Here is an 18,747-nt window from a genome sequence, read left to right on the forward strand (position 1 = left end):
TCAGTAGGAGAATCCAGGATTACGAGGAAAAGCCAGGAATTTGGACACAAGGAATGGTGGAGCAGGCTTATGTACAAATGTAAAAACAAGGACTGCAGATACTGGAAACCAGAGTCTAGATTAGAGTGGTGCTGGAAAAGTACAGCAGGTCAGGCAATATCCGAGGAGCAGGAAAATCTGTTTGTTTCTTATGGTCATATGACTCTGACTCCAAGTCCCAAATCATGCCCTTTATAGAAAATTTGACCTGATTTTGTTATGGTCTTGCTCTTGACTTCACAATCTGCTGGCCTTTTGAAGCAGATTCATCAAATGATCAGGATCATGGTTTCAGCTGTCCGTCACTTCTCATGCTGGCACTCTTGCAATACTCATGACATTCATTCCCATAATACAACTATAGAAGTAAGATATAAAGACAGTGTGTATTTCTCTGTCAGCTGCAATGATAGCTACGACATTATTGATACTAAGATAGCTGACATGAACACTGCAAAATCAACCACCATTGTAAATAGCAGTAGTAATTCGCACAAGGTAATCTCCAGACAGTAATGAGATCCACCAATACCCTGGATAAGAATTCTACTTCTGTACAGCATTTCTTTTTGTAATGCTTTTGATAAAACATATTCTGAACAAAAGTCTACAGTTTTACTGTATAACTGTTTTAAAACCTTCAAAGAGGCAAATAGCAGCTGACAGTGTGCATATCCACAGTTAATTTTTTTTGGATTATGATAATTCAATACAGAATTACAAATTGCAGAAAACAACTCCAGTATTGCTTGCTTTTACAGTTTGCAGAATGGTGCTTGGATTATGGAACACATGGATGTCGTATCCCTGATAGACCATATTCCTTGTTTGAAGGTAATGCCCTGAGCTATATTTGGCGTAACCATCTTTGAAGACTAATTAAATTGTAATTTGATTTGTTATTGCAATTATGTATTTTGGTAAAACCAGTGCTACAGTTGCTGCTTTAACCCTGTTTTGCTGGGGTCAGTCCTTATTTCAGACAAATCTTTTGCTGTGTTATACTTGAATTAGGCTGCAAAATATCAAGCAAAACATTTTACTAATAGACACAATGGAGAAATGGGTAGCAACATGAAGATTAATGCAAGGAAGGCTGAGGTGATGTATTTGGGAGGATGAATATGGAAAGATGATATAAAAGACATTGAGGTTGATGAACAGAGTTTTTGTTGTCAGTATATGCAAATCCTCAAATGCATATGCACTCAAGTTGATAAGATAATTTAAAATGCTTATTGAATATTTGGATTTTTAGTTAGAGACATAGTTTGTGAAAATGAAGATCACCCAGGAACTTCATAATCCACTAGTCAAATTTCATTGAAAATATTGTGAACAATTCCAGGACAGAAGAGCTGTAAAAGCCTTAAAAATACTGAGGAGACTTACCGGATGTTATCAGGAATCTTGAATTAGGAAAAATTATTTGGAAAAGTTGGCAGTCTCCACTTGTCCTGCCACCTTCTATTTATGTATGTGCATATGCACTCAAGTCCCTCTGTGCCTGAACCCCCCCCCCCGCCCCCCCCACATCCCCCCACCAACCGTACCTCCTATTTTATGTTGTCTTTCAATGTTCTTTCCACCAAGGTGCATCACCTCCCATTTCTCTACATTGAACCTCATCTGTCACCTATTGGCCCAATCAAATTTATCAGTATTCTGTTTGGAGTTTCACATTGACTACCTCGCCTTTTATAATTCTTCCAAGTTCGTGTCATTTGCAAACTTTGAAATAGTCCCCTACACACCAAGATCCAGATCAGTATTATATATCTGGAAAAGCAAGGGTCCCAATACTGATTCCTGTGGAACTCCACTACAACCTTTCTCAGTTGTCTCAAAAGTATCAATTGACTATTATTGTTTCCCATCACTCAGCCAATTTTGTTTCCACATTACTACTGTCCCTTTATACTATGGCCTATAATTTTCCTCAAGTCTGGTATGTGGCACTATATCAACGACCTTCTGGAATCCATGCATGCTGTATTATCAGCATTATCCTCATTCAGCCTTTATGTTATCTCTTCAAAAAAATCTCCAAGTTAGTTAAGCATCATTTCCCTTTTAGAAATAAATGCTGACTGTTCCTAATCATCCCCCCCCCCCCCTTCCATGTGACTACTTATTCTATCCCAAGTGGTTGATGCCCGGGAAGCTTCCAGAAACAAAATGAAGTTGACTGATCTGTAATTTCAGGGACTATCCCTTACAATCTTCCTTGAACTATGCTGTAACATTTGCAATTCTCCAGTTTTCTGGCACCTCCCCAGAGTCGAGGGAAGACTGAAAAATTGTGGCAGTTTCTGCCCTTACTTCAAACTTCTTGGATGTACCTCCTATGGTCATGGTGACTTAATTATTTTAAGTGCCAACAATCTATGGAAGACTTCTTTCTTGTTAATTGTGAACCCTTCTAGCAGAAACCATGATTTACTAAGCGGGCAGTGTTGTTTTTATTTCTAAACATTCTGAAAAAGAATTTTGTACATTTTGTTCACTATCTTTTTAGATTTAATTAGTTTCTGTTTTAGGCTCAAGAAGCACAAATAATATATTGGTTTTTATTTTCTGTTTTGTCCTATGTAGGAATGGCTGGAGCAATTCACTTCTTGTCTGACATGTTGAATCCAGAAGCATCTCGATTTCCAGCCTTGGAGCTCCAAAGTACAGCAAGCTTGTGCTAAATGGTGATCAAATGATTTTGTATCTGACTTAGGAGGACTTCTTTTCAGTGGAGAGCAGAACATCTTAGTGTCTCCTTTATGAACACAGGCCAAATCTGCCATTATCTCACGAACTAAGACTTTGAACGCGACATATGGAGCAGTATCTCGGAGTAACTTTATTCTCTGAAAATTGGTGTGGCATTTCAGCTTAAAGATTAAAAATATTAATTTAATATTAGTCCTCCTTTTGGTTTGTATGCAAGCTTACAATCCTGTGTCTGTGACTGTGTCTTTGTTCTTGTTTGTATTGGATCTAATCGTTTGCCAAATTTCCTTTTAAAGTGGTTATGTTCTTTTGTGCATGTTAAGAAGTTGGATCATTGATCCCATGATACCACTTTACTTCTGGTTTATGTTTGGATGTACCTAAAGAACAGCGCTTATAAATTTGTTCCATTAGTCAGGGTTGTTGGTCATGTTGCAGACTTCCAAAACAAAGCTTTGCTTCAAGGCTAGATTAAACAAAGTTGCTTTTGCTAAATCTGTCAACTGGTTTGTGTTGAGGAAAAGTAACCTATATGCTGGCTTTGTATAATAATGAATTTTCCTCCAAAAATAACTCTTATCTCTCACTCGTATTCTCTCTCATTCTTTCTCTTTGCTTTCTTTTCTGTTGAATTATTATAATGTTTCATTGTTACAAACAAATATTTAGTTAGAACAAAGCTTATTTTAAGTATTGGTGGCAAGGAACAAATATTGCAGAAATATGATAATCAAAAACTAGCAAAGGAAAGATTATGGCTTCTGTCATCACAGAATTGCAAGCATTTCTTGTGGAAATAGGCTAAGATTGTGTACCTATACGGATTACTTTGCTAGAAGTTGAAATAATACTGGATTTTATTAATGTTAGCAAATTTTAATTTATATTTAAGTTTTTGTTTATTTTTCCCCTAAGGTAAACCAAACTATGAAACGTGCAGTGCCAATTTTGACCATATTGACCAGTTTCATCTTGACATTTTATGGTGAAGGAAGCTGCAAAATGTCTAAAATTATGCTATATCAATCAGAGATTAACATTCTCAATCACTTTTTAAAATGGTGGCATGAGAACTGTGCAGCTCAGTCATTGTTACCAAAGGTTCAGTCATTGCTACTGTCTTTACTGTAGAACAAAACCAAGCTATCCATGGCATTTCCATTTTTGATTTCATTTACTTTTATGTCAGTGTTGATTTTCTAAGTAGGTTTTTGCATAGCATACATAGCAAAAGTATTGTATTTATTTTGTTTTCCTTGTACTGTTTCAATACCTTTCCATCGCCATTGACATACTATGTGATCCCCAAGATGAAAGATAGTAAAAGTTGAAAGGAGTATAATGTGGTTTTCCTGCTGTCATAATTGAATTGTCTCGTTACAGATGGCTAACATTCATGTTTCCCTGAATCCATGCTTTTTTGATGTGGAGGTGCATGTGCAACAGTCAGGTTAATATTTCTGAAGAGAAGCCTGTTCAGATGCTGACTGACCTGTGTATTTCCAGCATTTTCTGTTGTTTCGTACTTTTCATTTGTATTAATTATTCCATGTAAACAATTCTTATGGATATTTTTCAGACAAAGCAGTAAAAAGCATAGAAAAACCAATCACCAAACAGTTAGTGATTCTGTATTTTTCAAAAAAACATTAAGGAACTTGCAGCTTTAAAGCAGCATTTCTATTTTTAGAAAAAAAACTTCCTTGTTTTTGGGTAATGCAATGGCTTCACACTTCATTATCTCTCTAGTCTTCTCCAGCCCCATAACTGAGATTTGTGTGCTCTTAGTCTAATTTAGATAACAAAACCAAGCTTTGCTGCTTGATTTGAATATAACTTAGTTGTATGGAACTGAAGAAAATCTTAGAACCACGAAACTTGTTTCTTAGGCATGGGACACTAAATTATACAAATACATAATTAACAGGAAGTAATATGACGATTATCTTGAACGTTATTATGTAAATACAACAGGCAATTTGCAGACACCATGTAATTCTCACAGTATGGAAAAAAATGAAAGAGATCCATTTTCAATACTGTTTGATTCCTGTAAATCAGCAATTCTTTTGTGCCTACCCGCATGCTGCCCCCTCCACAACGAGCTGCACAATAAGTTTTTGATGCGGCAACTCAAAATGCCTTCTGGAAATCCAAGTACAATAAATCCTCAACACACACTGCCTTCTCAAAGAGCTCCAATGTATTGATTCCACTTATCCAAAATCTTGTTTGGCTTTGCTTTTATTTAAGTTCCATGTTGTAGCAACTTTAATAGCTTCTAACGTTTTTCATATTAAACTGGTATGTAGTTTCCTGCTTTGTCTTTTTTGCTAAGGGACTAAATACTGTACAAGCCACTGGATTAACAATACAGCAGCCTGGATATGGAATTATAAATTCAAATTCTACTGTGGTCAGTAGGAAAGTTTCATTCAGTTAATGAAGTAAATAGGCAAATTTAAAAAATGTTCGTATCAGTAATGGTGACAGTGAAGCTACGCGATTGTCAAGAATAAACCATCTTGATGTCTAAGCTAACATTGGTTATTTAAATCATGAGATTAAGCATTGTTTGACATTTTCATTTTAAACTGGTAGTGATTCTTGATTTGAATAATATTTAGAAATTTCATTTTGTCCACTTTAAAAGCTATGTATAGTTTTAAAATTTGATCTGTATTTCTATATTATGTGTAAAAGGGATACATGGTTTTAGTTCCATTTTAAATTTGTTTGAGTGTGGTGATGAGGTGTCTGAAGTTTGTTGATACATACATTTGTAATGAGAATTTATAGCCTTGAAATAGAGTTTGATGTGAACAATTCAGTGCACTAGAAGCAAGGCTATTTGAGAGCAGGGAATAGAGCTGTTGCCTAGCAGCAGTTGTCCTGTGGCACAAGGAGACTGAGAAACATATGTATTTATAAAGGCAACTTGGGTAGGTTTGGTGAGAGCAAAAAGCAGCTGTTACTTTAGCAGTCTCCAAAACATCAGGGCTGGTGGCAGAACTTCTGAGTTGTTCAGACTCTTCATAAGCATTTACATGTTAACTAAGGATTCATAACCCATAGCCCATTGCAGCAAGAAAAAGGTCTTGTTGAACATTTTGTTTGTTTTTAAAGGGCCCAGCTCAGTTTGTTTCCTTACATGTGAGTCACGTCTCACCCTTGACATTTCCTGCCCAGGTTAGGGTGGTTTCTTCTAGATATGGGAGTGGGAATGCCTTACTCAGGATCCATATGTTCTGAAGCAGGATCACTGGACTTGAAACATTAACTCTGCTTTCTTTCCACAGATGCTTACAGACCGGTTGAGTGTTGTCATTAATTTGTTTTTGCTTTAGATTTCCAGCAGCTATAGTCCTTTTGTTTTATTATCTGTATGTCATTTTAAAAACACTTGCTCCATGATGCCATGAAAAATCCAAACTATAAAGTGTTACTAATATTCTAACTACATCAAATCAAACATCTCTTTATTCGACAAGATTGACTTTGAAGAATCATTATTTGCAGAGTTGTCAATCTCCGAGATGGACCTTATTTTCTTAGCACTGAAACATTTTGCAGCATTCCCCATTTGTGTCAGTAGTAAATCATTAGATGCAAAATGTATTCTGGTAGATTTGGTAAATAGCAGAAGAACTGCTTTCAGCAAATAGCTTATCCTATTCATTAAAATTCCAGCACGTCCCAACCACACATTTATATTCAACAGAAATATGCACAGACTGCAGTCAGGCCTGTTATTGATGGCCAATAAATGCTGGCCTTGTCACCAATGTTCATGTGCCATGACTGAGGTGGAGTGGTGGGGTTGGAATTTATTCCTCAGTGTGGAGTTGAGGATAGTAAGGTGATTTATGTAGTTGAGTTTTTTTTGGGGAAATAACATTCTCATCATCATTGAGAAGTGATATCTGTTCACATCACCACCAAGAGCTAGTTCAAGTAGTTGGAGGAGGTGAAGTCTTGATTTTTAACATAATTAGTACTTACTCTGTCTGCTTCAAAAGACTCCTGCGGTGTTTACCTCAACTCCTCTCCTGGACTCAACAAACAGGGGAAGAGTAGATTTTGGTATTGTCAAAAAGAGCTGTGTTTGCAGACTGACGTGAATTATAGCATAGGTATTACTGAAATATGGAAGCTTAATATACCTGATTACAGAATTTTCTGATGAGAAGGATTGGTGGGGGGGGGTGATGTTGCAAGATTTAATTGAAGAAACAATTTATAACTGAGGAGTGTCAAAATAGTACAGCATCATCAAATCAATCCATATGGATTGAATTAATCTTGCAGCAATTTGTTAGAGGAATTGGTAACTGATTAATAGGATGGATTTTGAGGAAGTAACTGGGATCCATAAGAATATTTAATGTAGTCTTTGTGGGTTATCTACTGATAATAGCAGACTGGTCATAAAAGTAAATGCCCACACAATGCAAGGCCAAATGCCAATTTGGATCCACATTAGCTCAGGAAGGAAACAAGCAATACCTCTGAGGCTCAGTGCTTTTTATTGCCCTCCATGCTGATCCTGCTTTCTACATGTTGATATACCAGTCTGGTATATCTTGGTCTGTAGGTGTCTGCACTTATGCTCACCCTCAGGTTGCTTACTCCTGATCAGAGTAAGGAGTTGAAGGGTCTTCTGTGCTGTAAGACTCCTTTATTTAAATCTGTATACAGTAAGTTATCCATACAGCTGTCTAGTATAGTGTCTGAGACTTCTGTCTTCATTAGTGTGAACACACAAGTCTTTTTGCTAGTCATGTCACCATAGAGTCATAAAGTTGTACAGCACGGAAACAGACCCTTCAGTCAAACTCGTTCATGCTGATCAGATATCCTAACCTAATCTAGTTCCATTTGTCAAAACTAGTCCCTAACCCCTCTAAACTCTTCCTAATCATATATGCCTTTTAAATGTTGTAATTGTGCCAGCCTCCACCATTCCATACTTGTACATTCCTCTGTGTGAAACAGTTGCCCCTTAGGTCTCTTTTATATCTTTCTCTTCTCACCCTAAACCTATGCTGTCTAATTCAGGACTTCCCCCACCCCAGGGAAAAGGCCTTCTCGATTTACCCTATCCATGGCCCTCACGATTTTATAAACATCTATAAGGTCACCCCTCAGCCTCCAATGCTCCAGCTCCAGCCCCAGCCCCAGCCTATTCAGCCTCTCCCTATAGCTCAATTCCTCCACCCCTGGTAACATCCTTGTAAATCTTTTCTGGACCCTTTCAAGTTTCACGACAACCTTCCAATAGGAAGGAGACTAGAATTGCACGCACTATTGTGGCATCTTTGTTATTTACATGAATCTCACCATACCAGACAGCATTTGTTTCTTGCTTTTTTTGTGCTATTATTGATTTGAACTTCTGTTTTGGGGAATGATTTAAGAAGATTTTTTTAAGGCTGTATATATTTGATAAAGCTTTCAGTTGTAAGATGAATCCCCCCCACATATGAGCTATTTGGCAAAATGTTTTTGGTACCATCATTTTTCCTATTGGGGACCTACGGGACCTGCTTGTCACAGTGTGGTAGTGGATAACTAATTGATAGACTAACGAGAGCAGACTCTTAAGCAGGATGAAGTTAAGTGTAGATATTACTGTAACATTTGCGTTGACATTGTTAAGGGGACTGCCTTATAGGGCAGGCCAGTCAGTATGCAGGGAGGCTGAGCTAGCCGGCCGACGACTGCCCATGGGAATGCTGACCGGGGAGGACCGGTCAGTACACAGCGATGCTGGGAGCCAGACAGCAAATGGCTGGCCAGGGGAAAGGGTCAGTCAGTATGGGGGGGCGTTCAGGTGCTGGAAGGCCTTCAGCCTGACTGTAGGAAAACAGCACAGGGGTGATTTGGTTAGTACGCGGAGTGACCAGGAGCCGGTGACCAACGACTGTGTACCAGAGGAAAGTGGGCTGGGGAGGGTCAGTCAGTATGCAGGGTGGCTGGAGACTGGACGACGAGCAGCTGGCTCGTGGAGAAACAGCCTGGGTTAGTCCAGTCAGTGTGCGGGGTGACTGTGAGCTGGGTTTTCAATGACCAGCCTGAAGGAAAGCAGGCCTGAGGAGGGTCAGTCAGTACACAGGGTAGCCAGAAACCGGAAGAGCGATGACTGTCCTGCAGGAAGGCTAGCCAAGGACTCTGATCAGTATGTGGCACGGATGGGTGTCAGGTGCCTTTAGCTATATTGGGTCTGTGCTCAATGCACTGTCTTGCCCATGTTTGTTACTGTTATCTTTGCGATGAATGGATGAGGGATTTGAGGTTTCTCCTTCTCTCCCTGAAAACTGGTTAAAAGGTGGGGTTTGGGATTTGGCTTTGCTGCCCTTTCCCCTGTATATAGTGGCTTTTTGTGAACTGCTGTTTTCTGTTATTGTCAACTGTATTTTATATTGTTTAATAAAATTAAAAATAAAACAGGAAAAAGAGAGACTAACTTAGCAACTATGAGTAATGGGCTTCAGCCAGTTCAGTCCTTCCTATAGGGCAATTGATGTGGACACCAACTTGTCATTGATTCACAATGAAAAAGGACTGTAGGCTGCTTGGATGGTGTTGGGAGATTGTATCTGTTACTCCATCCGTGCCATGGAGCCTGGACTCCAACCTTCTCAGTTATCCTTGCCATTGGCTAACAACCTTACTCAACCAGGCCCATGTGGTAGTCCGTGTAAAACTGCTAACCCACCTCAAAAGAAGCCACACCGAAGAATCCTCCACCTCCTCAAAGTGACATCTCCACCCAAAGTGAGAAACAATGGGGCAGAAGAAAGCTAGCTGGAAGAACAAGATAATATGTACATCATCTTCTGAAAAAGATGAATGCCAGCTACATGTCAGTATAGAAAGTGAACTAACTAACCTATTTCACACCCCATTCTAAGATAAATAAATGCTTTGGCTCACCTGAACCCAAAAGCAGTACACCACAAGCAGCAGTGCGCACAGCTAACCCTCGCAGCAATAGATAAAAGCAGAACAATTCTATGCCAAAATCTGACAATTCTAACCAGCTCCCATTACGTAAGGAAAGTTTTATTGATAACTAAGTATCAATTGTAACTAACACATATATAATAAAAAAAATTAAGGGTAATGATTGATGTAGAAGTTGACCATTAAAGGCATCATTGCAGCAAGCAGGAAAAGCCAGAAAGGGTTACTTGAAATTAAGATATAGCTAGGAGAGAACACTGAGGTGGGATTTGTACTGTTCATTAATTTAATCGACTGGTATATAACACAAATAAGAATAGTTTCATCATTGAAAAGAAGCCTGGAAAGAGACATGGCAAATAGCATGTCGCTGTGAAAATAAAATATTAAATTCCAGGTGGATTACTGGACCTATCTAATAAGATGGTAAATGTAAAACATAGGAGGCCATTCAGTGTGATCATGGCTGATTATCCAACTCTGTACCCAGTTTCATTGCTATCTTAAAGGCCTTACTCCTGATCCTTAGACCTATGGAATCTTCATTGAGAATATCCTTCCTGCATCTGTTCTGTTTAATCTGCTAACATTTTACAAATTTTTTATCAGATTCCCTGATTCTTGTAAAGCTTAGGACTACATTCACTAACCAATTCAGATTCTTCCCATCTGCCAGTGCTGCCATCTCAAGATTCAGCCTTCTAAACCTTCTTTGCATTCCCTCCAAAGTCAGAACGTCCTTTCTCAGGTAAGGAAACCAAAACTGCAAGGTGTGGTCATACCAATGCAGCATAAGACATTAAGGCTCCTGTACTTGAATCCTCTTTGCTGTGAAGGCCAACATACCCACTTGTTCCATTCACTGCCTGCTGCAAATGCCCATTTACATTCAGCAACTGATGTACGATCATCCCATTACCCAGTTTATCGACATTCTGACAATTTTCCCCCTGCTTTTGCTACGAAAGCAGATAAATTCACATTAATCCACGTTATACTGCATCTGCTATATATTTGCTCACTGATTTAACTTATCAAACGGCACCAAGGCTTCTTTGCATCCTCCTCACAGCTCAACCTCCCACCCAGCTTTGTGTTATCTGTAAACCTGGAGATGTAACATGTTAGTTTCTTCATCTAAATCATTATTATATGTATTGAATAGCTGGGGTCCGAGCATTGATCCATGCAGTAACCCACTATACACTGCTTGACACTCAGAAAAAAGACCCCTTCATTCTGAACTCTATCCTGTCTGACAACCAGTTCTCAATCCATTTCAGTGCAGAACCCCCAATCCAATTTTAATCTATTAAATGGAACTGTACTAAAAGTCTTATAATCTAGATAAACCACATCTGACTTCTTTCTAATTGTTTCATAATGCATTATCTTCACTTCTTTGTAAAACAAACTTCTGCTTTATCATTAAAACCAAATCTAGTGTTGCCTGTTTGCATTTTAGTGAAATACCTTTTTAAATAAAAACTAAACAAAATGCAATCTTTCAAGCCAGACATCAGACTGAGATCTGATTTGTTCGATAACATCAACTGCGATCATAACAGTATGAATCTGATGTTATAGAGCAGTTGTACCTTAATTCAGCATTTTGCAGCTTCATCAGAGGAGGGTGACTTCCCTGATGCTCTAAGATATTCTGCATCTGTGAATATGCACTCGCTTCAACTGTCTTATCTGCTGTTAACAAAGTTTGTGCCTCTGAATCATAGAACCCAGTTCAGAGTTACAGCTTCTGGGTTTCTGATGATAGTCTGGATATTGGCACTTTAGACTTTGAGACACTCATAATTGCAACAGATTGATATCTAATTTTTTAGCAATCTAGAAATTTTTATATCCCTAGTGTTATTTGTACACCTATTAAGATTGACAAGCTTAACAGTCTTTAGCCAGTTGCATAACATGGAACTGATTCTTTTGTTAATCATTTGGTTGCTGAGACTGTTAAAACGCTTGCTGACACAGGTTGGTCTAAATATTATTTAGGAAGGCTCCAGATTGGATCAGGCTATTATTGATCAATTGTAAATGCAATGCCAGGATTATTTAGTGCTATTAAATTGACTGTTAAATTGCTGACACACCATCTCAGGAGAATTTGTACACCCATTAGGTATCTTTTCATGGTATCTTGTTTCACTACTTACTGCCCTTCTCCTGGTCCTTGAGAATTTGTTTTCTTTCAAGATTGTAAAGTGCTGTTGCTTTAGTACAAATATTCTCTCTCTCGTTCTGCTTGTTCTTTTCTGCCAATTATTTTCTCAGCTCTACAATCAGCCTCATGAAAGATGTGATTACCTCACTTCACATGACTCTTCATGTACAGCTTTGTCTATTAAATTGTCATTTTTGTTCTCTTTTTTCAACATATCAAGCTCCAATCATCTTGTCACACATTGACACTTTATATTCATAAATTTATACAGGTGCTGAGACAATTTTTACATCTTCATTCTCCATTTTACCATTACAAATCTCATTTCCCACTATTCTAGACAGACTACAATGCATATGTTTTCATTGTTATAATGTTACTCTATTTACCATGCCAAAATGAATTGCAAAGTATAATGTGCTATTGTGTGTTTCCTTATTTTAAATATTACATTATTTACTTCCAATTATTTGTTGTTCACATGTATTGGTTGAGAGGGAGGGATAACAATATCTGGTTAGAAAAGTAGGTTTGATTGAGAATTACATATATCTAATTAGGTAGGACACTGATGCTAAAAACATTAACTCCTGCACAAATCATTATCCTTAATTAGTAAAGGATTTGCAAGGATGGCGCCAGGGTTAGAGGGTTTGAGCTTTAGGGCGAGGTTGAATAGGCTAGGGCTGTTTTCTCTGGAGTGTCAGAGGCTGAGAGGTAACCTTACAGAGGTTTATAAAATCACAAGGGCTATGGATTGGTTTGAAAGCCAAGCTCTTTTCTCCAGGATAGGGGAGTCCAAAATTAGAGGGTACAGGTTTAAGGTGAGGGACAAGATTTAAAAGGGACTGAAGTGGCAAATTGTCAGGCAGACGGTGGTACATGTATGGAATGAGCTGCCAGAGGAAGTGGTGGAGGCTGGTACAATTACGTTTAGTAGGCATCCGGATGGGTACATCAATAGAAAGGCCAAATGCTGGCAAATGGGACGAGATTAAGGTATCTGGTTAAATGGAGAAGTTAGACTGAAGGGTCTGTTTCAGTTCTGTACATCTCTGTGACTCTAAGTTATATCCACAAAGCCGTTAGTTAGGAAATTACAGAAATTTCATTTAGTGACACCAACAGTGATATTTTTTTCAAGTCAGGAGGGTGAGTGGCTTGGATGGGAACTTGTAAGTGGTAATGTTACCATATAGCTGATGCTTTTGTCCTTCTAGATGTGGGTTTGGAAGGTGCTGTTTAAGAAGCTTTGGTGAGTTTCTGCAGTGCATCTTGCTGATGGTTTATGTTGTTGCTACGGTGCATCGGTCATGGAGGAAATGAATGTGGTGTCAATGAAATGGGTTATTTTGTGCTGGTTAGTGTCAAGTTTCTTGAACATTATTGGAGCCATGTTGGAGGTGCATTCCATCAGAATCCTGACTTGTGCTTTGTAGATAGTGGACAAGCTTTGGAGAGTCAAAGTGAGTTACTCGCAGATTTCCTAGAGTAGGACCTGCTGTTATAGACTGTGTTGACAATTCAAGTTCAGTTTCTGGTCAATGATAACCCTCAGGATGTTGATAGTGGGGAATTCAGTGATGGTTTTGCTATTGAATATCAATGGATAATGATTGGATTCTCTCATCTGAAATTATCATTACTTGGAATATTTCTGTCAATGAATGCTACTTGCCACTTTCCAGTCCTAACCTAGATATTGTCCAGGTCTTGTTGCATTTGGACATGATGAAAAGGCTTCAAATTTACTGTTTTATATATTGAAACCTCCTGTCTATTCTGCAGCCACAATTTCTTCTTCTATGAGATCTTTTCTGCTTTAGCGTCTAAGTTGTCCATCTTATTGGTTTATTGCTGGCTTCGCAACTTACTTGCTATGCAACTTCATTTTAAATTGGGGCTGTAGCTCTTAATTCCCCTTACTGCAGCTGTGCCTCCTTGCTGTCAGTGCTTCAATCTGAGTTGTACATTGTTACTTCTAGTTTGTTTGACCTATAAACAGCTCCAACTTTTAAGTTCTTTTACCTTGCCCTCTAGGGATTTGAACTTTATTCCTGGTGTCTCCGAAGTCAGTTCATTCTCTGTCTATGATTGGCACCTGATGCAATCTGTAACTTCCTTGGAGTGACTAATACTCCAGCTCCAGGAACTCCTGCACACCCCCTCTGCTATGCATCTCTTATTATGCTTTTTATCCCTAATTGTAGATTCAGCCTCGTAGAATCTTGCTATGAGGTTGTATTGTGGATGTTTCTTGAATGTTCTGCTGCTGGCTTTCTTGATGAGCTGCCTTGTTCAGACCTTCATCCACAGTCAATGGTTTGAATGCTGCAGCTAAATGGAGTCCACCCTGCTTACCATCACAATGTAAGATGAAATCTCTTCAAAGTGATTATGCAATGTGATGAATAATGAAGATTTGTTGCCATCATCCTCCTTTTTGGTAGAAATCTACTGGACTTGCTTGGTCTAATGTGGTCAAGAAAAACCATTTGACAGTCTAACATGAAGAGTGCTTGTCCTCCATTTTCATAGAGCAGCAGGGAAAGAAGGTGGAGTGAAGTGAGGGCTGCCAGGAAGGATAAGTTTTCCCACTTTAAAAGGGATTTCCTTGGGAGTCAGGCCTCCATTTTGACAGAGCGGTGAGGAGAGAAGATGGAGTGAAGTGGCTTAGCAACCTCCTTTCTCGCTTCCCGGTGCAGCCTAGGATATATCTGGTCTCGCAGCGGGGACTTATCAATCTTAATGTCTTCCAAGATTTCTAGCACATCAACTTCATCAATCTTGATCCGGTCAAGACTGTATCCTAGCTCCTCAAAGTTTTCATTCACAAGGTCCCTTTCCTTGGTGAAAACCGAAGCAAAAAAACTCATATAGGGCTTCCCCTATTTGCTCAGACCCCAAACACAAGGTCCCTCCGGTATCCCTGATTACCCTACCTTCTCCCTGCTCATTCTCTTATTCCTCACGTATGAGTAAAATTCCTTTGGGTTCTCCCTAATTCTTCTTACCAAGCTTTTTCTGTGTCCCCTCCTGGCTCTCCTCAGTCCATTTCTGAGCTCCTTTCTAGCAAGCCTGTAATCCTCGAAAGGTAAAAACCTTCCTCGTGCATCACATGCTCAGTGACTTCTACAACCCCTACTGCCGTCTCTGCCACCACTTCCGCCCCCACCAGTGTCACTCACCTGCAATCTTCTGCCATGCCCCCCACAGACCCCAATGTCACTATCCCCACCCCCCAGAACCCCGAGGGGAACACTACCCCTGCTCATTACTCCACCCACATTCCCCCCCACCACCACACCCACTCCAGTTACAGGTTCCACCCCCCACTCCCAGCTCCACACCCACACCAGATCCCAGCTCCCAGCCCTGCCGAGTTTTCACCATCGCCCCAGACCTCCCCCTCACTGAGGATGAACTGAGGTCCTCAGCAAAGGACTCACCTTCATCCCTCTCCGTCCATACATCAATGAATTTAATACACGCCATGACGTCGAACAATTCTTCCGTCGCCTCCACCTCTGAGCTTACTTTCACAATCAGGATTCCCGCCCACCTCCAACACACTGCATCCAGCTGGACATCCCACGACTACCTGCTCTCGACCTCTTCATTTCCAACTGCCACCGGGACATTAACTGCCTCAATCTGTCTACCGCCCTCCCCCACTCCAACCTCTCAGCCTCACAACACCCAGCCCTCCACTCCCTCTGCTCCAATCCCAACCTCACCATCAAGCCAGCAGATAAAGGGGGCGCAGTGGTAATCTGGCGCACTGACCTCTACACCGCTGAAGCCAAATGCCAACTCGAGGACACCTCTTCCTACTGCCCGTTAGATCATGACCCCACCCCCCATCACCAAACCATCATCTCCCAGGCCATACAGAACCTCGTCACCTCAGGAGATCTCCCACCCACAGCTTCCAACCTCATAGTCCGGGAACCCCGCACTGCCCGGTTCTACCTCCTTCCCAAGATCCACAAGCCTGACCACCCTGGCCGACCCATTATCTCAGCACGCTCCTGCCCCACTGAACTCATCTCTCCCTACCCCGACACTGTCCTATCCCCCCTAGTCCAGGAATTCCCCACATACGTTCGAGGCACCACCCACACCCTCCACCTCCTCCAAGACTTTGTTTCCCCAGCCCCCAATGCCTCATCTTCACCATGGATATCCAATCCCTCTACACCTTCATCCGCCATGACCAGGGCCTCCAAGCCCTCCATTTTTCCTCTCCAGACGTCCCCAACAGTACCCTTCCACCGACACTCTCATTCGTTTGGCTGAACTGGTCCTCACCCTTAACAATTTCTCCTTTGATTCCTCCCACTTCCTCCAGAGCAAAGGGGTAGCCAAGGGTACCCGTATGGGCCCTAGCTATGCCTGTCTCTTTGTTGGCTATGTAGAACAGTTGATCTTCCGTAATTACACTGGCACCACTCCCCACTCTTCCTCTACTACATTGAGGTCCTGGGCTTCCTTCACCACTGCTCCCTCACCACCTGACACCTGGAGGAAGAACACCTCATCTTCTGCCTCAGAACACTTCAACCCCAGGGCATCAATGTGGACTTCAACAGTTTCCTCATTTCCCCTTCCCCCACCTCACCCTAGTTCCAAACTTCCAGCTCAGCACTGCCCTCATGACTTGTCCTAGCTGCCTATCTCCTTTTCCACCTATCCACTCCACCCTCTTCTCCCTGACCTATCACCTTCATCCCCTCTCCCACTCACCCATTGTACTCTATGCTTTCTCCCCATCCCCACCCTCCTCTAGCTTATCTCTCCACGCTTCAGGTTCACTGCCTTTATTCCTGAAGGGCTTTTGCCTGAAGCCTCAATTTCGCTGCTCCTTGGATGCTGCCTGAACTGCTGTGCTCTTCCAGCACCACTAATCCAGAATGTAATCCTCAAAAGCTGTGCTCGATCCTTGCTTTCTCCATCTTATATAAGCTGCCTTCTTCCTTTTGACGAGAAGCTCCTCTGTTCTCATCATCCAAGGTTTCTTAATCTTACCCCTTCTTACCTGTCTCAGAGGAACAAATTCGTGCATCACTTGCAACAACTGTTCCTTAAATTGTCTCCACATGACTGCTGTAAAAAGTGAGGTCTGCAGATGCTGGAGATCAGAGCTGAAAATATGTTGCTGGTTAAAGCACAGCAGGTCAGGCAGCATCCACGGAACAGGGAATTCGACGTTTCGGGCATCCTGATGAAGGGCTTTTGCCCAAAACGTCGAATTCCCTGATCCTTGGATGCTGCCTGACCTGCTGTGCTTTAACCAGCAACACATTTTCAGCACATGACTGCTGTGCCCTTTCTGTGGAACAATTGCTTCCATCTGTACTTCCCAATTCCTGTCTGATAGTGTCATAATTTCCCTTTCCCCAACTAAATATCTTCCCTCGGTAACTGCTCCTTTCCCTCTCCAAGGCTATGGTAAATGTGAGGCAGTTGTGATCACTGTCACCCAAGTGTTCTCCCACTGCAAGATCTGACACCTTCATCGTTTTTCATCTTTCAAAACACCCAACACAATTTGTTTATGATGACATGCCCTAGAATACGCTCTCTCTGGACTCTCATCCACCACATCTTTCTCCTTTGTGAATACAGATGCAAAGTATTAATTAAGGACCTCACCCACTTCTTCCAGCTCCATGTATAAATTCCTTCCTTTGTCCTTGAGTGGACCTAGCCTTTCCCTAACTCTTCCTCCTGCTCCTAAATGTACGTATAAACTGCCTTGGGATTTTCCTTAATCCTGTTTGCCAAGGACATTTCATCACCCCTTTAGCCCTCTTAACTCCTTTTTAAACATTCTTTTCTGATTTCTTTATATTCTTTGAGCACTCTGTCCTCAGTTTCTTAAACCTTATGTATGCCTCTCCTCTCTTTTTGACCACCTTTTTGACCAAACCTATTTCTCTCATCCAAGATTCCCTAACCTCGTCATCCTTACCTTGCATTTTCACTGCAACATGCTGGTCCTGAACTCAAACTAATTGTTCTTTAAAAGATTCCCACATATCAGATGTGGATTTACCCTCAAACAGCTGGCCCCCACTTACATTGCCCAGTTCCTGCCTAGTTTGTCATAGTTAGCCTTCTCTGGCAATTTCATACTTTCACACAAGGACTACTCTTATCCTAATCTGTAAGTAATTTAAACTGTACTGGATTAAGATCACTATTTCCCAGATGCTCCCCCACTGAAACTTGGATCACTTGGCCAGGTTCAGTCCCCTATGCTAGGTCTAATATGGCAACTTAATACATTACCTGAGATCACGGCGTTGGAGGTTATATACTTGCGTGGACGGTGAATTAGGAAATGAACAGGAAACAGTGAGTGGAGTTTAAGGGTTCTTTTGCAGGTTGACTACTTATAATCAATGGGGTTCCACAGGGATCAGTGATGAAACCATAACTGTTTATTAATGACTTGGAGGAAGGAAGTAAATACATTGTAGCCAAATTTGCAAATGACACAAAAATAGGTGGAAAGGCAAGTAGCAAGAGGGATGCAAATGTTTTACAGAGAGATATTGATAGGAAAAATAAGCAAATGAAGTATGATGTGGGTAAATGAGAAGTTGTTCGTTTTGGATGGAACAACTAAAAAAAGATAGGTATTTTTGTGATTGTGGATGTGACTCCATATTTGGATTAATAAGGCCACTGAATGGCTGAAGGGCATCCTTCTAGAGGAAGGGTGATCTGCCACAAGTAGCAATACTCCTCATTACCAACAATATGGATGGGAAAGGAGATGTGACCCTGTAGTCAGAATTTAGCGACCTGCATTGGAAATTATCAAGCAGGACCTC

At 40.7% G+C, this 18,747-nt stretch overlaps 1 protein-coding gene across 1 annotated transcript in view; it reads left to right on the forward strand.

The window, feature by feature from the left end:
* lancl2 (LanC lantibiotic synthetase component C-like 2 (bacterial)) overlaps positions 1-3,255 on the forward strand; it is a 61,436-nt gene extending 58,181 nt beyond the window's left edge. Inside the window, exons 8-9 of the mRNA XM_060824860.1 lie at positions 801-873; positions 2,635-3,255. Of these exons, the coding sequence (XP_060680843.1) occupies positions 801-873; positions 2,635-2,732 (171 nt within the window). The 3' untranslated portion in view covers positions 2,733-3,255. The remainder of the gene's footprint in view (positions 1-800; positions 874-2,634) is intronic.
* Positions 3,256-18,747: the final 15,492 nt, after the last annotated feature.

This window comes from Hemiscyllium ocellatum, chromosome 5 (assembly GCF_020745735.1).
Source record: "Hemiscyllium ocellatum isolate sHemOce1 chromosome 5, sHemOce1.pat.X.cur, whole genome shotgun sequence".
In the NCBI taxonomy this organism is placed as follows: Eukaryota; Metazoa; Chordata; class Chondrichthyes; order Orectolobiformes; family Hemiscylliidae; genus Hemiscyllium; species Hemiscyllium ocellatum.